The 22,129-nt window shown below is 47.1% G+C and overlaps 1 protein-coding gene across 7 annotated transcripts in view; it reads right to left on the bottom strand.

Moving 5' to 3' along the window:
* RBPMS (RNA binding protein, mRNA processing factor) overlaps positions 1 to 22,129 on the bottom strand; it is a 178,173-nt gene that overhangs the window by 16,991 nt on the left and 139,053 nt on the right. For 5 of the 7 annotated variants that reach the window (XM_030312286.1, XM_030312279.2, XM_030312282.2 and 2 more), the window contains one exon: positions 9,744 to 9,874. The exons of 1 other annotated variant lie outside the window; for it this stretch is intronic. In XM_030312286.1, the coding sequence (XP_030168146.1) occupies positions 9,744 to 9,874 (131 nt within the window). Of the gene's footprint in view, positions 1 to 6,807; positions 7,035 to 9,743; positions 9,875 to 22,129 lie in introns of those variants that run through there. One more of the 7 variants, XM_030312280.2, reaches the window with a different exon arrangement.

The raw sequence follows: 22,129 nt of genomic DNA, 5'->3' as shown, positions 1-22,129 counted from the left end.
TATATATGATCCAAACTAACACTGACTCTGTGCCAGAAACTGCTAAACACGCCATCAGATTATGACCTGCAAGTCAAGAAGCAACAAGACCCTGGGACGCTTCTCCACGAGAATTTAGCGATTACCACGAGTTCATTACCCAGTAAAGTTAAGGGATTACCACTAGAATTTACTATTGGGGGGGGGGCACTGTTTGGGGTTCTACCATCACTCTTCTTTAGGCAGGCTTTTCTGAAACACGGTGCCCCCGTAGGATAACACTGAAGTCTCTGACACCTCAGCACGGCACCAGCTCCTGTGACTACTGAGAGGTTGGACAGGGGAGGAGAGCACCAGAAACAGAAATAACTCAGAGCAAAAATAAAATGGAATGCTAGAAAAAGTAGTGAGTATCCATAAAAGTAATTTCTATCCTCTTCCATTTACAGATGAGGAAACTAAGGCCCAGACAATTAAAACAGATACAGAATTCCCATTTCCAATCATGTTGCCAAGGACAGGAGGACCTGGACTGGTCTCTACAGACCAGTCTTTCTGCAGTGATTTGCAAACAGCACAGTGTAATTATTTGCACTGTACTACCTCCTTCTGGTGACTGACTGCCATCCTCACACTTGCCTTTAGAAACAGTTGTGAGCAGTGCTTACCAAGGTGCCTGGCTCAATTAAGGGTAGTGACCATTAGTAAATACTCCTTGGTTTAGCTGTTTCCTTCTCCATGAAAGAAAGGGGTAAGTCTACGACCAGTGTTTCTGAGTGTGGTCCCTGGCCCACCAGCATCACCTGGGAACTTGTCAGAAATGCAGAAACCCTAGGAGAGAAACCAAAGCACCTGCATGTACCAAGCCCTCCAGGAGATGATGACGCGCACACCCAAGTTGAGACTCACACTGTTTCTGAGTGAGGTTTCCAAAGTGTGGCTGGAAGCAGGCCGCCTAGAGATGCTCTGTGGTCAAGTAAGTTTGAGAGAAATGCAGTCTCTGCCCCTTCGGCAGATTCGAGATACACATTAGGCACATTACAGACTCTGAGAAGTTCCACAATGAAGAAACTTATTAAACTTGATTTAACCCTGGGTTTCCCAAATTTATCTGACCACAGAATCTTTTTATTACGTAGCACCCGCGAGTGCTGAGAAGGCCCCTTCCAGTGGTGACTTTTGGTGGATCAAGGAGCTGAGGCATGCCAATATGGCATCCAAGTTTCTAGCTCTTAACACAGCTAATTACAGCGGGAAGACCACCAGCCCAGCTGGTGTTCTGGATGTCTAACCTAATCTGTAAGACACAGTGAAGACTTTCTCACCTTTCCTGATGGAGATGCTGTATGTGAATACAGGTTTCCCTAGCACCGTATATTCAGAGCCAGGCTCTCCTTCTGAAGGCACGGAAATTCACGTTTCTACGCTGTCTGCAAGATGGACCCTGTCTACCCTGCTGGGGTTTTCCCCACACTGAACCAACTGCAGCCAGACACTCACACATTCTTTAGTTCTAACCAACCCTGGCCCGCTCGCTCTAGGCCTAAGGATCCACTCTGAGCAGCATGACCAAATAAAGCAGGTCAGGTCCTATAGCACACTGTGCTGAAGGCTTCCAGGCTAAGGAGAGGCAGCCAAGCCAGAAGCACGCGTGGTCCAAGAAACTACAAATCCATCGAAGAGACTGGATTGATCTGCTATACAAAAAAACGATCATTTTTATGGAATTATAGGGTTCTTTAAAACTGTACTCCTGCCCCCTGCCATAAAGTGTCCACCAAAATTGGAAAAACACTTTTCAGGAATTTCTGCTTCATGAAATGAGGCCCACCCACTGAGGATCACTCTGAAGGAACATCCTTCCCCCATTCCACCCCCCCCCACCCCCCCACACACCAAACTGCCAGCCCATCCTCTTTCTCAGCAGACATAGAGGGCAAAAAACGCACTCACCATTCTTTACTACTTGTCTGGCATCTAATATTCCTTGCCTAGGGCCACTGAACAAGTTGCCATTATCTAGGCAAAATGTCAAGATCTACGGTGAATCGGTCCAGAGGTGAAGTCTGCCGTCTGACCTACCCTGACCTCCGGAAAGGAAGTGAGCAAATAAGCTCTGGCTGGAGAAGGTCACGATGCTCCAGCCCAGCCCAGAGCCCTGCAAGATCTCCCCATCTGAACTGGGGGGACATTGCTGGGGCTTGGACCCAGGCAGCGACAAGGTCTAGACCTCCTGCTAAGACCAGTCAAGGCTGGGCTTAATTAAACGTAAGGCTTCAGAGATAATTTTCCCTCCTGAGCTTTTAGACCCTTTCCCCGTCTGTCCTAAGCACAAGCCAGGTTCTTGCTTCCAAAGAGGCACGTGAAATGTGCTCAGACATCCCAGAAGTTCACTCAAGACGCCACTCGGGTCGAGGGCACCCAAGCATGTAACATCCTGTGTCAGATTAAGTCCACAGCGGCTGCTTGTCATCCATATTTAATTCTGTCAGTCTGTTAATTTTTAACTATGTTTGCTATCGAGGGCCATTAGAGGTCCCAGGAGCCGAGCCCGGTGAAGCGAGAAGTACTTCATGGCAGAGTGGATGAGGCTTGAAGTTGGGGTGTCCCACTTTCCCATCCTGTCACGGAGTTCTGGCCTTCCCCCACTGGCAGCACAAATCCTGAATAAAACATGATCCCATTTGGAGTAGATTTTCTTTTTTCCCCCCTGTCAGAATTGGTTTTCTTCAAGGAAAAGTTCACTTTCTTTTTACGAAGGCTACATTTTATATTTCCAAAGTTTCTTCGTAGCCCTGGTTTTGTTTCCAAAGCAGTTAGAATTCCCGTACTTCTGGATGGTACATGGGTGCCCGTTCCTAGGAAAGGAGGCCAAAAATCAGCGCCTGCCTCCCTCCGTGCCACAGCCACAGGCTGCCATTCTTGCTCTGGTAGCGAATAAAGCCCGGGCCCTTAGGGTTCTCTTGCTAGGGTGCTCGTCTTGAGTCCCGATATCCTAACTGCCTCTAATGCTACAAAGGGAGGGCTCAGGAGCCTCTGGGCCATGGCAGATCAAGTTCTGACAAAAAGAAGGAAATAGAAGAGCTATCTTAATAATTACAACTCCATGCCAAGCATTTTCCTCTTTCCCTCAAAATGACCCCATGAAGTAGGTACTTACTCATTCTTCCCACTTAAAGATGAGGAAGCTGAGGTTCAGTGAGGTTAAAATGAGCTCGCTTAAAATCCCAAAGTTAGCAGAGTGGGTGGAAATTATCATTAAAATCAGCCTGTCTGTCGGAGCCTCTGCACCATGGTACTGCGGTGGTCAGACCACATTATTTGTGAAGGGGCTCTCACTGCTGATGAGGTTGGGGAAGAAGACGCAGGCTCTAGAAAGTTGAGCCTTAACAAAGGACACAATGAAACATGCTTTGTAAGAAACCCGTAAAAAGGTGCACCAAATGAAGGTAACCCTGCTGCCCCCTAGACAAGAAGAGGCCCACTTTGAGCCACGCTCTCAACCATGGCCATGGTGAATTCGAGGACTCTTGTTGGGATCCACAACCATGGCCAGGGCCATAGAGCACTAGGGGACTGATTCAGGTTGGTGAGGTTTGGGTCTCAGTAGCAACAGCTCTGGCTAACGGAACATCTACCCCATTAACTCTGGTGAACTGACTTTGGCCTGCTTCTGAAGACGCTGGTGAGGACAGGCCAGATGTTTATGTCCCTCACTGCCTTAGTGAGGTGAGGGCTCCCGAGTTCTCCAGACACCAGACAGCAGAGGGGATGAGATGGACAGAAAAGGTAAGGAAGGAGAGGGAACCTGCGTGGTCAGGGTGGGATCCCCTGGGGGTTCAGCAACAGGCCATGGTTCAGCCAAGGCACGAGAGGTAACTAACTCTGCCACCGGGATATGAGGCTGGGTAGAATCCTACCGGATGGACTGTGGGAAGAATGAGCCAGAGAATCCGGGGAGGAATGGGCAGGATGAGCTGTGGGTCTTTCTCTTCTCCAGTTTCTCTGATAGGAAAGCAAGATAAGACAACAGCTGGAAAGTTCAGGGACAACGGGTCTGAGTAAAGCAACATACAGGAACCATTTGGTCTCTCTGGGAGTTCAGCTGTTTCCCACTCTTGATCTATTTCCTGTCAGGGAGAGGTTTTCTCCCAGCAGGCGTGTCCGGACCCAGCTTCGGGGGGAGACTTCCTATGGGGACAAGTCCTCCCGGTGCTGACACAAGCTCCAGGACTCCACTGCTGGATGGAGGGCAGGTGTGGTCACTCTGGTGGCTGTCCCTCGAGGTCTCGTTTATTCTTTCCGACCTCTGGCCTTCCGTTTGGCTGAAGCCATGAGGACTCTGCAGCATCAAGTGTGGTCAAGACGCGCTAGATGCCCTTCGTGCTTGAACTATCACAGCTTCACGAGTAGCCAGTCCTGGGATTCATTCTCCTTGTTGAAATTTCCTTGAAAGACTAACCTTTATGAAGCCCTTCCCATGTGCCAGGCACTCTTGTTCTACATGAGGGATTACTAGTCCTACTTTACTGAAGCCCAGAGAGGTTAAGGAACTTGTTCAGTCAAAGTCACGCAGCTCGTAAATGGCAGAGCCAGTGTCTGACCATGAAGCTCCATAGCCTTCACTTCCAACCCTTCCAAGGCCAGGCCCAGAAACAGTCCAGAAGCAGTGCTGGCCAAAGAAAGGGGGCTCTGTGCTCCTAAGTGGGAGACGCGTTCCCGGAGCTCACAGCGGGCCAGCCTGCCTGCCCTAGCCCGGCCTCCGGGGGGAGTTAAGCCAGGTGCTCCTAGACCAGAAAGCTAACCAAATCAAGAAGCAGACAAGGCTAGCACACTCAGGAGACAGAGCACCCGGGAGCAGTTTCTCCTCACAGTGTGGCCTTCGTGGAGCTGTAGGTTGAAAGGGAAATGTCAGAGGATTAATAGTTTCATCGATGTCTACAAACAATTTAAAGCCTTGGGCTGATGAGCCCCCAAAAGCAATCTCTGCAGTCCTTCAAAGCTGTGGTCTCCCAGACACACTCACAAGCCCTGGACTGCAGGGAGACAGGAGCCGTTGGAGAAAGCCAGGCCTCGAGGGACCAGGGTCTCAGGTGAGAAGTGCTGATGCCATCCGGGAGGCACAGAAGCAAATGCCCCGAATCTCCCGACTCTTCCCTTACCTTTGGGAGGTTGGCCAGCCGGGTACGGTGCTGCAGCCCCTCCCATGGGTTTTGCTCACCAGTCCCACTACAGGACCAACCACCGTTCCGGCACTGGCTACTGCCTTCTGAGCAGGAGGGCAGAGGCTGAAAAATAAAGTGCCCTTCCTGTGGGAGTCCCGCCACGTGCCGCCATGCTCTGGGGCCGTGTGCTCACCGGAGTGCACACTCACACCTGCCCCGCTTCCTAGCTCCCTCAAGATGCTCCCTCTCTCACGGGCCACGCATTTTAAATCATACCCCATGCCACAGCAGATGCCCTGGTGTCATCTCCACAGGGCACAGTGACAGAGGAGGTGCCTAACAAAATTTGTCTTCATTAAAAAAGTTTCAAGATTCAGTTCTCAGAAGCTGCCTGTTGCTGCGGAGTCAATGCCTGGATACGGCGGTGGGTGAGCAGCTCTGGAGTTAGTGCCCGCACACCATCCTTGGCTCCCGTCTCCGCCCGTGATCTTTCTTCCGTTTGCCTGGGTCACTTTCCCACGGTCCATTTTTACACTGATTTTGGGTCTAACCTTTAAAGTATTTCCAATGTGTCACAAGGCACCTCCCTAGGGGCGTGTCTTACCCTGGGAGGTCTGTGTTGGGAGGTTAAAACCTTTTGTTTACGTGCAGGTGATGGGTTCCAGTCGTAAGCCCTGTAAGATCTGCCGTTGGGGCGAATGAGGCCTCTGAAGGAGAAACAGGTAACCGGGACCTGCTCTCTCAGCCCTACTTACCTGTAGAAGTTTCTGGCCCAACAACGTGGCTCTGGTCAAGGGTAAATGGTATTGTTTCTAGAATGTAATGAGAACAGTGCACTTTATTGGCTTCCTCTCTGCCCTGTCAGCAACAAGACCCAATGATTGCTAACAAGCAAAACCGAACCCAGACTGATAAAGCGGAGATGTGTGAGTATGATGTGACAGGAACCACTCTGTTCTTTTGAGAGTCTAACTTTCCTAAAAGCCATGGATGAAACCTCCCCTCCTGTTCACAGTGACTTACATAATATATTTAATACATTTTAAATACCAAGGACAGGGTGATCATGTCTAAAAATGTTAATGATCTTAGAAATCACTTGTTGGCTGCATCACCTCTACAACTAATAAGGCAGTACTGCAGCTTACAGTCCCATTGCCTTATGCAATAATGCTTCAAAATTGGGATTTGGTGTCAAATAAGCATCTTCAATTTAGACCCGGAGGCACCAGACCACAGATGGAAGCTGGAGTAGAACTAGAAGACGCAACTCGTTTTCAATGACACTTTCTGTCCCCTGGGTCCTCCTTCCTCTGGATCAGGGCGGACAGACTGGAAAGCACATCTATTTGCTTCAAACAGGCTTCCGATAGCCAACACACCATCCCCGTTGAAGCAAGATCTCCAGGTAGAGGCGACCCACAGATGCTAGAAAGAGAATCTTCCAATGCGCAGCTCTTGATGGTTCGGGAACCCAAGAAGAGACTGGCTGCGGCAGCAAGCCCTCGACTCTGGGCCAAGTCTCCCTGGGTGCTCTGAGGCCCTCTCCCACGAAGTGTGTGATCAGTGCCACGGCGGCCCAATTCTCCCACCATCTCAGAGATAACATCTTAGCTCCAAACTCGCATCATCATGAAAACAAAACGCTGCAGTCTACGTGAGATAATTTTTGCTCGGATTAAAATTTTTATTGAAATCTCTCAAATGTTACCAAGAAATAGTTTTTGCAAAACGGGGAAAAGTAGCTAACAAGCAAATTCAACATGGGAGCTCCCTCTGCTGGTCTGCAGTAGGTTGGTATGTTACAAACACATTCCCAGAGACAAATCTAATTTGCTGGAGAAGTGGACAAAAGACAGGTGTGTTGGGCTTTGCCTCAGGAGAGAAACACTAGAAGAAAAAAAAAATCCAAGTCTCAAAACAGAGCACAACATTGCTAAGAAAAACAAAATAATATAAAAGCTTCTCCAAAGACATACAAGTAAGATCTCCAAACAAAACCAGAATCATCCACTAAGGGCATTGCTCCATTTGGTCTTCCCCACTGCTCTACCTCCAGTTAATAAAAATTCTCTCAGACCCTTTGGGTGAAGGTTAAGTTCTGATTCCCTTGTCTTTGCCTCCAAGTCTCTTCTTACAGGCTTCTCATCTACTGAGAGAAGAAAGATCCAAGGAGTCACTGGAGTGAGGCCTTTCCAAAATTGCATCAAAGAGTTAAGCTTTTGGTGAGCCAGCACTGAGGCGTGGAAAGAGCAAGGCCTGGGAGTCAGGTGACCTGGCTCCAGTCATGGCAGAGCCATTCGCAACTCTGGAGAACTCTCTCCATCTTCTCCAGTCTGTTTCCTCAACAGTAAAAGGGGCCAGACCCGCTCATCGGTAAAGCCCCTACCAGTTCATTCCATGATTCTCATATTGGACAAAGAAATTTAAATAACCACATCTGTTCACGAGCCTTTAGGATACAGAACCCAAGCGTCACTGGGAATGACTCCAAACAAGTTGTGGGGTTGAGCGCAAGGATCTCACTGGTATCAGATGAGAGTTCCACCAACTCTAGGACCGATGTGGCAGAGCCAAGTGGATTCCAGGTTGGGAAAATCTTGAGATCGAGGAAGAACTCACAGGGGAGGGTGCCACCATGGGCAACACATCCCGTTTAGTCAAATGGTCGAGTCACTGAATCTTAGCACTGTCTCTCCCTAACCTTTGTCACAACGGCATGGGCTTTCTAATCTCTTAAGACTCTTTAGTTCCTTCTCCCACAACCCCAGATATACTTTGGATTTCATCCGTTACATAAAGGGCAAGTTACCCAGATGTTAGGGCCCCAAAACTACCATTCCCAGTCCTTTCTGGCCAATGTCAATTCTTGCCTTTCCCAGATAACGGTGAAAGGCTTTGTTGCTGATTAACCAAAGCCATCAATATTCAGATGACTCCACAAACTTGGCACCATTTCATAGTATTAACATTTGCCTCAACTGTCCATCTGTATTTAAGCACTCTAGCAAGAGGAACGAAGACTTATCCGTGGATGATGGGGGCGGGCCCACAAACAGAGGGGCCTCTTTGAGTTGCTCCCAGTCATCGACAAAGTTATTCCTGAGGCCACTACGAACATTTCGAGGACTCAGCAGAAGATATGTCCACTGGCTTAAGTTTTATCCGTTCTCGCTCCCCTGCTACCTGCCAGGAGACCAAGCACTGACACAGACAAAGGTGGAAGCAATGGCAGGAAGGGAAGAGAAGGGAAGGGGAAGAAGCAGAGAGCACAGCTGATCTGGATGGAACCTGGGTCATCAGTCTTAGGACTGCTGCTACCAGAAGTGACGCTCTGTGCCCGGTGCTCTCACCACCACCATCTACTTTTCCCTCACTACTGGTACTGCTTTCTACCTCCCCTTCCCACACCGAGGGTCACCACACCGGGTGGTGCCTGGGTCCTCTCTCCGCCGTCTGCTTGTACGGGCCTGGGCAGCTGGGTCGTCAGCATGTGCACAAAGCACTGGTAACCCTGCTGGAAGAGAATGGGAGCATAGGCAGCCACCAACACTCCTGACCCCGTGGCCTGTGAGGATGTCAGCTGGGGGACCGCCCGTGCGTGTTTTATACAACACGGTGAATTCTGCACAACATGAAAGAGCTGTAAGTCAGAAGGAAGAGTATTCTGGGAAGCTGTGTATTTCATCCAGCCTTGTAAATAAACACAAAACAAAAAAACCCCACCTGTCTGTCTAGGCCAAAGCTTTTCAGAAACGAGGCTTTCCTGCTTTTAGAAAGAGTTCCACGTGCGCTAAGACAAATGAAATCTATATTCTCTCTTGCTGTTGATCGTCACTCTGAACCCGAACATTCATTACTATTACTTGCACTAGAAGCAAAACTAAGAGCAAGATTTTTTTTCCAGGGGAAGAGGAAGGTTGGTATGTAGATAGTAATCTTTGTGAAGAAACAAGCGAGTTTATAAAACTCAGGCTACTCTTCACTGAGAAGGAGTGGGTCAGATCAGAGACCTTCACCTTGACTTGTAATTACATTCTCAAAACTACACTGGTACCTCCTTTTATGCAGGGTTTCCTAAAAGTGGAAAGAGGAACCCTTAATCTTTCCTGTAAACGTGTAAACATGTAAGCACGCGGTCTTCCTGGAAGCTCCCAACTTTCCCCTTTGGTCACTAGACCTGAGGGAACACGACAGCAGAGATCTCTCAATACACAGGTTCACACACAGACACGTACGTCCTGCGACAAGTGGACACCTCCCTCTGCAGCCCTTCCGCACAACCAGGCACACACGACTACGGTCTGGTGACGCCCTCTAGCTGGCTGGGCCCAGTCTCTCGTGTGTGATAGGAGGGTGAGATCATTAAGGAAGAGAGAGGTGTCATTTGGGGCAAACATCAGGCAGTGGGTGATATCATTGCTGTCAGACGATCCCCAAGTCCTGGAGTGTCAGCTTGATTGAGAGGGAATCATTAATCTCCTGCAGGTGGGTCTGTTAGCTTGGATAGGTGTTAGTGGTACGGTGTGCTCTGGGGAACCGGGTTTGAAAGGACCAGTGGTGGAGTGAGTGAAGTCGTGGCCGATGGGTATAAATTACCTGGGCATGCAGTGAAGCGGGATAGGTGAAAGCAGGAGGAGGTAGAGCAGGCGCTAACTCCGCTGGGTACAGAGGGTACGGGGCCCACACTTCAGGGCTACTGGGGTAAAGTGCAGGCACTGTGAGCTCATCTGCAAGAAAAGAATAAGGGAAGAGTTAGTGGTTACCAAACAGCTGCTTTCAAATCAGAAACAAAACACCAAATAACCCCGAGCCCCAATCGATGTCAGGAGTCAAATTACTCTCATTCCTTTAATAACCTGCTGGTTTTGGTCCCCAAACTCTAAGCAAGGGAATGGTAAATACAAAGTGAAAAAAGGCAACAGGCATCTGCTGCCTGTCTGGCCTGCTGAGATGTCGGGCCTGGGCTCTGCCCCGGACACTCTGATGTCTTTCCAACTGGAGCTGGGGGAACACAAGAACAGTGGGGATTTCCTGCACAAAACCGCACACGTGGCCCTCCGAGGAAAAGAGGAAGAAAGACAACTGGTAGGAGATATCCCATGAAAACCCACTGCAGAGTCTCTGAGAGAATAATGGCTTACTGGCAGGACCCAAACAGACCTGAACTGTAGGACTTCTCTGCTTAGAAGTGTAATTACTACTAACTGGTAAGTCATGATCACCAAGCATTACCCATTTAACACTCAGAAGCACAGAGCCAGACGCTGTGCCTACAAGACATTTAAAATGTTAAAAATTCAGAGAATAGAAGTGAAAAAGGCTGGAGTATCCTGATTAAAGTTAAGCTCCACAAAGATGCAAATCAGAACATTCACAGTCACTGCTTACACAAACTATATTTTCTAGGAAAAAAAAGTGAGTCATGTTGCCAACTGACTGGTCTCAATCTGATTCCATTCAGGTCAAGCCGCAGTTTGCCAGATTGAAGGGCAAGTGCCCGGGGCTCAGAATGTATCAGGAAGCAATCCATTAAAGTAACAGCAAACACATGAGGGAGCGTCTCAGCAAAGGCAAAAATAACATCAGTCAATAGTTATGAATCTGGACTCTGTAAAGCAGCTATCTCAGTATGTGCTTTTATCACCTGTCAAAATCTGAAATCAAGTAGGCCAAGGATGCTACCCAGGACTGCTGAAGGAGTCAGGAAAAGGTGACTTATAAAGCCATTAGAGACTGCCATTCAGGACTTTCCAGAAGTCTAGAGTGCACGTGACCCAAGGTCAATCAAGTCATTTCACTCCTTCCCACATGGAAGAAGTCACCCTAGGCCTGCTTATTCCAGGTCTCACTCATTCTCACCATCTGCCAAAACTCTGGCTCTGGGCAGGGTTTTTAGTGTGGGAAGGGGGCTGGAAACAGAACTTCCCTGAATGTGATGTGGGAACTGCTGTACGGAGCAACCGGAAAGCAGCAGAGCCTGTAGGTGCATGTGAACCTGGGGAGTTTTTCCACAGCTGGCCAGCATGGCAAGAACTTCTGAAAAGATGGAGATTCCAGAGCTTACTAGGGACTATCCATTCAGAAGGCAGCCTGTGGATCTCGACAATGTGGAGTGCTGTAACCATGGCTGGCCGGACTCCCCGAATCCCTTTCTCAACAAGGCAGTTTAAAAAAGTCCTCCTCAGGACTTAGTGATGGGAATAGAGACTGTTTGAATATCCAGGCTGGAAAGCCTAGCTCAAAGAGTAGACTGATATTATTTGAAGGGGATAACAGTAGCATCATAAGCCTCTTTAAAATGATCAGGTCTACACCACCTATTTCCAATTCTAGGGTATGTAGGTGTCTGAAGCTTCTGTAAGAAAATTCCTAACAGAGGGATTGGGAGAATGCTTAACAGACCTCTGTGTTTCCGGTCATGATGAGACCATATGATTTCCATTAGAGCAACTCTTGTGGGAGCCCCGCTTGTGGAAACTGTTGCCAGAACCCATGCCTCGGATTTCAAACAAACAACCATTCTCAGGAATGGCAAGCTATTATTGTTGTTGTTGTTACTGTTATTTCAGCTACCATGCTATTTTAAGACATTCTGAGCCTTTAAAAAAAGAAAAAAAAAAAAAAAGTCAAGAAAGTCTCAGGACCCAGCACACTAATGTCTTAGCCCATGCTTGCTCAGTCCTACTGTGACAGCAGGAGACTCTAAATGCCAGCAGAGAGGACTACGCAGGGCCTGCAGCCTGATGGCAGCCCTTCCTCATCCTGTTGCCTAATAGGAACTGGCCAAGTTGGGGGTGAAAGTTTTAAAAATGAAATGTCTTTTATGATATCTGATCCTAGAAATGGGGCATAAATTCAAGCACTCCCACGAAATTAAATAAAACTTTTTTGGCAAAAGCTATCTGATCCTAGAGAGAGAGATAGTGGAGATAGGGGGAGTCAGGGTTTCAATCTCAGCCTTGACAGATGGGATTTATGATTTCCAGACATTTCTACATTTTTATCCTACAGCATTACTTCCCACTGGGTCTAGACTGATGCTCACCGACTATTCACTGACCTGCATCTGCACTAAACCTAGCCCAGAATGGGACATTTGGAAACAAAGTCCCCAACCCAAAGCTGCTGACAGTACAAGTCAGGTAGTGGAGTGAAGGCCTAAGAGAGACTGGAGAGAACTCACATTGGATAAATCCCGTCACACATCTCACCACCCTTCCCTTCTCCCCTTGCGACGCAATCTGGAGTTACCATAAATGTCAAGAGATGTGCAGCAGAGTGGGCTGGTCGGGAGGAAGATGAGCTCAAAATGTGCCAGTGGAAACGCTCTGAGCTGGAGGGCACTGGGGAGAGGAGGAGTCCTCAAAACCAAGTGCCCACCGGTTGGCCAGTGAGAGCTCAGGAAGGCAGGATCCGGCCTGCACCCCTGGCGCCAGCTCTGAGACTAGCACTTAGTGTGTAATAATGCTTGGTAGACTTAATGGGGCCTGGTGGAAAACTTTAAAAGCTGCTTAAAGATACACCACTGTTTTCTTTATTAAAGGAAAACTTAGGAAATATCCATAGGAACTAGATCTAAAATTTCCCAATCCTTCCAGTATTTGCCACACTAAAACAAAAACCATGAGCAAAAAGGAGGCTTGAACTGGAACACATGTTACAGAACAGTAATTTTCAAAGTTCAAAATAAAAGCAGTTGGAACCCTTTCTTCAAACTAACTTTCCCCAGAATCCCTTTTTAAATAAAGTGTAGTGAATTTTGGCTGCCTTGGTGGTGGGGTAGCTGGAGGACTTCAAACCCCCATGTCTGTCTCCCAGGTACACCAGGGTTCCAGAGAACACTGAAAACTGCTGTTATAGCTGTGCTCACCCATGGAACGGTTTTTAATATAAGTTCCTCTTGGGGCACCTGGGTCGCTTAGTCAGTTAATCATCCAACTTCGGCTCAGGGCATGATCTCTCGATTCGTGAGTTCGAGCCCCACATTGGGCTCTGTGTTGACAGCTCGGAGCCTGGAGCCTGGAGCCTGCTTTGGATTCTGTGTCTCCCTCTCTCTCTCTCTGCCCCCTTCCCTGCTCACACTCTGTCTCTTGCATCCTCTCAAAAATAAACATTTAAAAAAAAAGAAAAAGTAAGCTCCTCTTCCAAGTCTGAAGACTGAACTCATTCCTGCAGCTCCTGAAAAAAACCCACCGGAGGGAGGGAGGGCCATGAGCAGCCGGAGCAGGGGAAGAAACAAAGAACACTGGGATGACTTTGGGAATGACTGGGACAGAACCAAACAGGCTCTCCTAACACAGACTTCAGTGCCTGAAGTACTTTGGAATGCTGAGGGAGTCCTCAAGTGAGCGTTTAGGGCCTCACAAAGCGCAGAAAAATCTGACCCAGGAAGTACAGGTGAAATGAAAGGAAGAAAGGTGAATAAGCCAAGTCAAACTATTTACTCCTTCCTCCGCGCTCCCAAACTTTATCTTCATAGCTGCACTATGGCACCCACAGTGCACCCAGTCCTGTGAGTCAGTACTTCTCAAAGTATGGTGGGTGGCCACACCAGCGGCATCACCTGGGAGCTTGGCAGAAATGCAAATTCTTAGCTCCAGTACAGACCTACTGAATCAGAATTCTGCCCCCACAGGTGAATCTGATGGATGCCTAAATTTGAGAACCACTGATACAAGTTGCCTTCTTGCCTTTCTTAATGGATCAAGATGCTTGAGCCAAGTGTTATGCATGTTGCTCTCAAAGAGCTTAGCACAGTACCTGCTACACAGCAATTTGTTTAATGAATGGATGAAATACTTCGAGAGAGAAAATGCAAATGAGAGCAATGATTGCGGACTTGTTCTGTGAGAGAAACTGGAGGGTCAAAGCAGATCCAGCCTGACAGCACGTGCTTGGCTCAGAGCCACTAGTGACAGAGCAATATAGGCACGGTGGGGACAGCTGGACCAGGCTACGGTCATACCTGTGGCAAAGCAAGCCCTCACAGACACATACATTTCAACTAGGATGCTGAGGAATCTCTGAAAACCCGCATACTCTCTCTTGGCAGAAGAGGGTAGTAAGCTGAATTTGTATATTCTTTTTGGTTGCTAATGTGTGGTCTTGAGAAAATGAAAACAACTGAACAGACAGGTTTTCCATAGCACAAGCCCCTCACACACACAGATGAGCCAACAAAGGTGCGGGCAGCAGCAGGGGAGCAGATGGGCTGGCTCCAGTGGGTTTCACCTTCCTGAGTCACTGCTGATCCTGCTCAACTTAACAGGATGGGAAGGCTGAAAAAAAGAGAAAGTTTGCTGCCCTGAGCCCATTAGGATGACCACAGTTTGGCAGGGGTGGGGGGGGTGGGTAGAGAGACTCCCCTTGACTACACAGGCTCTTGACCCCCCAGTGAGGGGAGGGATCAGGCGGCCAGGGCTTTGTGTCTGGGCCTAATCCGACCCTCTGCTGAGAGGGTGATGGGTCAGTCCTCTCCCATTACTCCAGATCCAGCAACATCCTTTCCTCCTTTCGCACCTCTGAAGGATACAGTTGTTGAGGGCTCACAATATACATCTGAATAAGCCTTTTTTTTAGCATAAGAATATACAACCGGAAAAGCTCAAATTGTATTCTGGCAAACAAGGACTAGAAACTTCCCCAACTCCATCTTCCAATCCCTTTGAAAAGAAAAAAAGAGCAGTGTCTGACAGAGGTTTAAACAAAAACAGCTAATGAAGATCATCTTGTCTGCCTTTTCATTTTGGATGCGGAAACAAACATGCAGAAGGGCGAAGCTTCCGGTGTGAAGTCACACTGAAACAGATAAAGATGAACTGACTCTCAAAAACAACAGAGAGCAAGAGGGACGCGGATAATCTTTGATGGACTTAACCTGAATGCGGTTGAGAACACAAGGTCCAGGAACTTTAGGTCAGTATCTACTCTGCCTCTTGGATATTCTTACTTGGAAATATTCCACGGCAATCTCATACTCAACATGTCTGAAACTAAACACAGTCCCTCCCTCCCACTGCCTGTCCTCTTCGGTTCCAGATTTCAGTGAAAGATGCCAGGCCGATGCCCAAGCCATGGTGACCTGGTAGTCTTTCACCAAGGCCCCTCTGAACCCGTCCCATCAGCCACTCTCTTAACTACCACCACCGGGTTACCGAAAAGGCCTCCTCACAGTCCTCCTGGCAGTCACGCTGCAGCCAGGACAACTTTGAAAACACAATTCTGCAATGTCACTCTCCTGATTAAAACCTTTCTGTGATTTCTCCTTGCTCCCAGGACAGTGTCTGATCTCCAGATACCACGGCCTAGAAGACTGCATATGATCTTGCCCTCATCTGCCTTAGCAGACCCGGCTCTCACCTGCCTCCCCATCACGGTCCAGGATCATTCTCATTGCTGGGCCGTGCCCGCTCCTCCCCCACCTCCAGGCCTCGTACACACTAGCTCCCTCTGCCAGGGGCATTCTCTCCTTTCAACTGCCTTAACCTGTATTCTTTCTTCAAAGGACTCTACTAAGATGTCACTTCCTTGGGTGGCAGGGAAGGAGCACCTTTTCTGTGTTCTGCTGCATCCTCTGTCTCCCAGGCACAGCACTTACCTCCAGGACTGCATGTTCTCACTCTCTGCTCACCCAGAGCCTAGCACAGTGGATCACAAAGTATCAAGAAGTCAACCACTTGCTCTATACTCGATAAAAACAACAGAGAAAAGAGGATGCAACTTCTACCTTGCCCTTCAGAAGAGGAAACGATCAAACTGTAGGTTAATTCAATTCTATGTGGGAGACAAATATACACAGAAGAGAGACACGAGAGGATATAAATGTGACTTCTTAAGTAAGATTACATTTCAACCCTGTTTTAATAACATGTTGTATTTGCATACATTTTCATACACAGCTAAGAGGGTGTATATCCATTATCATTCTGGATACTCATCCAAAGCTCTGGAGAAAAGGGCAGGAACTCTATTCAAGGTCTCACAGCTAACTCATAGTGTCTGAACTGGGACCAGAATCCCAGTCTCTTTGTCTTATGGTTCAGGCTCCCTTCCATACAGCATCCTGCCCACGCCCCCCCACATACCACCAGTGGTGGTGGTGACAGGCCTTAGAGCAGGCGTGGTCCTCATCTCTAGTTTTTGGCATACTCTGTTTACTAGAATAAACCTAAGCAGAGTCCTTAAGGAGAGCTTGCCTGATAAATGAAGCCTTGACCAGAAAAAACCAAAGGCTAAATATAATGACAAATTCCATTTTTGATGAAAAAAAAAAAATCAAATTTGAAAGAAAAAATAAATCAAGGACTCCCATTCACACGTATCTCACAAGTAGTTGGTCCATGTCTGTTAGGTAAACCCCTCAAAAATCAGTCTTCCAAGGCTCTTTTGTAGACTATCCTAGCAGGACACACTCTTCCCGTGTCAGGGTTAAGAATGCAGCACATGCCAGCTTCGGTGGCCCGGCACACTAACTAGCTCTGGCAGTGGGTTGAACAGTGTCCTCCCAAAATTAACATTTACCTGGAAACTTTTTTGAAAACACGAATTTTGCAGGTGTAATTATTCAAGGACCTTGAGATGAAATCATACTGGATTTGGGGAGGGTGCTAAATCCAACGACTGATGTTCCTATTAGAGGAGAGGACACAGAGAAGATGGCAATGTGAAGCCGGAGACAGAGACTGGAATGATGTGTCTACAAGGCAAGGAATGCCGAGGACTGCCAGCAGCCACCACAGTTAGGAGAGGCATGAGAGGGTCTGAAGCTTAGAGCCCTCCAGGAGGAATCAGCACTGCTGACACCTTGATTTCAGACTTCTGTCCTCCTAAACTGCAAGAGAATTAATTTGTTTTCAGCCACCCACTGGCGGTAACTTACTGTGGTAGCCCTAGGAAACAGTTCCCAGAAAAGGTCACATACTTTCACTGGCTCCCTAAGAATTACAGAAGTGTAAAGGAGGAATCAAAAGATTTGGTGAGAAGCTGAAAGGATGTCTTCAGCACCACCCAGCACAAACCACAACTGTAATTTTTCTGTTCTGCACACGGAGCTAATTGTACTAAATGCTCGAGACGCCAAGAGTAATCAAGTGTGTGCTCAGGTCTCTTCTACTTCTATCTACTCTCTATCATGGCCCTTGGCAACTTCCATTGTTTCAATTGTGAGTTCTGTTTAGGATAACCCATTAATCGACAGCTTTGATGCCCACTCCAATGTAAACATTCCAAACTCATCCAGCTCAACTCATCCAAAAGTGAACTGTCACTCACAACCAATTTCTCTTCTCACCTCCCCACATTTTCCTTTATCCCACTTATTCAGCTTCAAGGTCTCCTTCATTTCCATGTCCAGACAACTGCTGAGTCCTAATAACAGTAAAGATGACAAAGATACTAACAACAGCGACAACAGTAGTAACAGAGCAGTAGCTAATGCTCACCAAGCACGTTTCGTGCCACACACCGTGCTCCTTGTGAAGGTAGGAATATTCGCCCGTTTTACATGGCAAGGAAGCAGAGGTACACAGAGGTTAAAGAACGGCCACGTGACTCATAGCAGGTGACAGACCCAGGATGTGAATCGTGAATCAGTCATCTTTGTCCAGAATCCAACCCTTCACTTCCCGCCTCTCTATGTTGATTGCATTTCCACTACGCCTTACTCTTTTTTTTTTTTTAAGTTTATTTTGAGAGAGCAAGCGAGCGTGAGCACGCGCAGAGAAGGGGCAGACAGAAAGGGAGAGAGAATCTCAAGTAGGCTCCAATTCTGAGGCTGAGCTCTGATGCGGGGCTAGATCTCAGGAACCATGAGATCATGACTTGAGCACAGATCAAGAGTCAGCCGCTTAACTGACCGAGACACCCTGGGGCCACTACCATCTCATCTCTTCCCTTCCACCCCTGCTTCTACGACCGAACTGCAGGTTCTCACCTAGACTGATTTAGTAGCCTTTTGACTTTTAAACTGGCTTCCTGCTAACTTCCAGTCTCCCCACTCCACTTTTTTCTCTCATAACACATACTCCTGCAGCAACTCTTCAAACCTGCAGGAAGGCCAACCTAGACCCACAAAATAAGGATGCCAAGGAAATTCCAAAATCAAGTTGGTCTTGATTCAGCTGGCCCAGCGGCCCTTCTCCTCTGCTTAATGATTTTCTGTCATACCTCTGAGCGGTCACTGCTCTCAACAGTCCTGTTCTTTTGTTACTGCCCAGCTGTTCTACGCCAAAAAACTATCCAATATAATCCGTGGTTTTAAAAAGATCTGATGCCTGATCTGAGAGGTGGAGGGAACCCAGAGCAGAAGCAGGAAGCAAACTTCCTCTGGGGACTTGCTTTAAGTCACTATCGTTATCTACTCCCGCTCACCACGGCTGGATACTTTCATTCGTCTTCCTTCTTGAGCGGTGCAACTGCAGGGATGAGGGTGCCCCAGCTCTTCCCCAGGCAATTCCCTTCCCAGACACGGGCAACTGAACTTGGAGGGTATTTTGCCAGCCTCTCTGAGACCATGGATTTCTTAACAACTGCAATCAAATCTAGAGTGTAACAGGAGCTGCACTTCCAGAAAGTGTTGGTTTTATATTAACAATACAAAAACATTTGCCCAGCTCCACTCTGCTAGAGACTTCGCTAAGCTCCACGAGGCTGGACCACTGCAGCTGTACTCGCTAGTGTACCCTTTCAGCGTCTGACACAAAGTAGCCATTCAATGAACACTTGCTGAATGAATATACTCTCCCTTTTGCATAACATACCCACTCCCCCTCTTTCTGTACTGTCAGTTGAAGTGAGTCTTCTCCCTCTTTTGTTGCTGAAACAAGAGCCTCTTCCATCTATGGCAGATAATTTAGATTATAAAGGGATTTCAGTATCGTACACATGAGTGGTAGTGTGGCTAGTCAATGGGGTTGTTTGCATATCAAACAGGAATAAGGATATTTATACAGCACGTACTTTGTGCAAAATAGTTCACAGACTTGAACCTACTTCTCCACAACATCCTTCTGAGGTAGGTACTGCTATTATTATCTCCATGTCACAAACGGAGGATGCTAAGTGAGTAAGTGACAGGCCCAAAGCCACGCAGCTGGGAGTGAAGCCATAATCTGAATACAGACCATGTGGCTCCAGAGCTCCTGCTCTTAACCACTGTGCTAAAATGGTATGGGGCCCCTGGGTGGCTCAGTCAGTTGAGCGCCAGACTTCGGCTCAGGTCACGATCTCACCTCACGGTTTGTGGGTTCGAGTCCCGCATCGGGCTCTGTGCTGACGGCTCGGAGCCTGGAGCCTGCTTCGGATTCTGTGTCTCCCTCTCTCTCTGCCTCTTCTCGGCTCACTCTCTTTCTCTCTCTCTCAAAAATAAGTAAATGTTAAAAAAGAAAAAAGAAAAAAAGAAAAAAAAAAGGATGGTGGTTTTGCCTAGCCAAACACCTTCCCCCAAAACCATAAAGCTTAAACTCTTAACCAAGTTAGAAAAGACAGGTCACTACCCTGAAAAACAAAAGAGAAAATATTACTTCAGGGTGGATGAATATATTAAGAGGTTAATTTTGAAAACATGGTAATTCTGATCTGCTTTTCTGGGCCATGACAATTATGTAATGAATACTTAAATTTATAAGAAAAGCATACCCTTGTGGTGATTTTCACTTGTTTTTACAAAAACTAGTTTAGAGACATGTGTATATGTCTATGTGTACATGAGTGCCGAGTAAAGGAGAAAGAAGCCAGGAGAAACTGCAGGTCTGGATCACAGAGAGGGTGTATGAGAACCATCGACAACCTGTGCTGTACGGAGGATCCTGGAGGGCATAGGAAGGAAGAAAAAGAAACTTCTTCCTTCATCTAAACAACAGCTAGCCTTTTACTAAAACTTCCAGTTGCTACTCACCATTTTTGGTAAGGGAAGAAAGTTGAAAAGGGAAAAGTATTTTCAAGAACACGGGGAGGGACAGGTGTCTTTTTAATGAAACAGCTACTTGGACAGAGGTCCACTTAGTCTGTGAAAACAGACCACCTACAAAACTATCTTACTAAACCATAAGCTCCTTGAGTGCAGGGCCTGGGTCTGTGATGCTCACCACTGTATCCCCAGTGCCTAGCACAGTACATGTTCTAGAGCAGACGCTCAGTTTTTAATTAGTGCTGTGAGGCGTAAATCTTTGAGATAAATTCTTAGAAAAACTAGGTCTAGGGGCACCTGGGTGGCTACGTGTCTGTGTGTCCATGTCTGCTCTCAGCACAGAGCCTGCTTCAGGTCCTCTGTCTCCCTTTCTCTCTGCCCCCCCTCCAGCTTACGCTTGCTCTCTCTAAAGAAAGAAAAAAAAAGCAAAAAACAACAAAAAAAGAACCTATGTCTAAGGTGATAAGCATTTTTAAGAACCTTGATAAATCTTACTGTGCTGGACTGTTTCAATATTACCTTCCCAATAAAAACAGATACATTTATACCAACTTTTAAATATGACAACATTGGGAACTATCATTAAATACAAAACTAAACAAAACCCAACAATTTTATAAGCAAAACATCTCTCCATTATTTTGATGTGTATTTCTTTGACAGTTAACAAAGCCGAACTGATTCTCAGCTGAAACAGGTACCGCCTAGAGAAGTCTTCATTAAGGCATGTTGCACTCTTGAAAACCCAGGATGGACCACATATCCTTCCGATAGCTCCCTTAATAGTACGTGTGTACCTTGATCACTGCCCTCTATCACTCACACTGAAAATGAACTTTCTGTACCTTTCTTATTCCCCAAATTGTAATCTCCTACCCCCAGCACCTAGGTTTAGCACACAAAAGATATTCAATGATGTTTCTTAAATTTAACTGATATTACCAAGTGGCTGCAACTTCTTACACTATTCAGGAGCATGTAAAATTGAGAAACGTATAATCAACCCAATGATTTCTAGTTTAGCGGCACTGACTTTTAAGAAAACGTCGGTTTATATCTGTACAGGTTCCAGTCTAGATAAAAAGGCAGAAACTTGAATAACTTGTCACAGCTATCGGGTCTTAAAGAGACTGAAATTGACTTAGGGAATGGAGTCAGAACTTCAAAACCTACCTTGGGGTACAAATAACACAAATCCAGACACACAGAAGCATTGTGGCCTATGGGCCGTGTGAGGGATTTCTCAATGGAATGTGTGTCTGAACTGAGCTCCTGCTCTATGAGCCAAGCAACTCTTTTGGTTCCCGCCATCTGTGTTCGCTGGCTGGCCTCAGCTATTTACCCTTGATTTATGCACGGCGAATGTCGACAATATTCACAAACCATTGGTAGAGCATGATGTACTGGGCTGCAGAGACTGCATAGAGATGGGTGGGCCACACTAGCAAACCTGTCATCCCTGCTTCCACCTTCTTGGTTTCCTCTCATGTCAGAGCAATCCTGCTCTACAGTCTGTTCTGAAAAGAACTGTGAGTTAAATAGTGGTGGCTATGTCAAAAAATTCCAAGCATAAATTTTACAACACATGAAAATGTACCCATCTTCATGGGAACAACAACAAGAAATAGGCACTAGCTTATGCTAACATTCTGTATTCCCAAGAGGCCTTTCCAATCACCAAAAAGAGCGAGCCCATAGACTAAAAGGTGTCAGTCCTACGTGGATGATAAAGACCCACTGAGGTAAAATGCCATCATCTCTAGATATGGATAGCTGAAAAGTTCTACTGCTCCTCCTAGCTTCTCATGTGGTACTAAAATTTTGACTCCTAGAAATTCAAACTGAAATTACAAGTATAAGATCAAACAAATCAATTAACATAGAGAAGTTATGTACATCATTTATCATCTTCCTGACTGTGGTGGTAACAGCACTCTACTATAATCACCACCAGCACGGCCACCCTACCCATCCCACTGTCCTGGCTGTCAGTGCACTGAGAATTACGCAGCCAGAGAATCCGACATGGCCACAAGCCAGGGCCATCGAAGCCAAGAGGAGTATCATAGCCAAACTG

The sequence above is a fragment of the Lynx canadensis genome, chromosome B1 (genome assembly GCF_007474595.2).
Source record: "Lynx canadensis isolate LIC74 chromosome B1, mLynCan4.pri.v2, whole genome shotgun sequence".
NCBI lineage: Eukaryota > Metazoa > Chordata > Mammalia > Carnivora > Felidae > Lynx > Lynx canadensis.
This window is presented reverse-complemented; position numbering and strand designations above follow the sequence as displayed.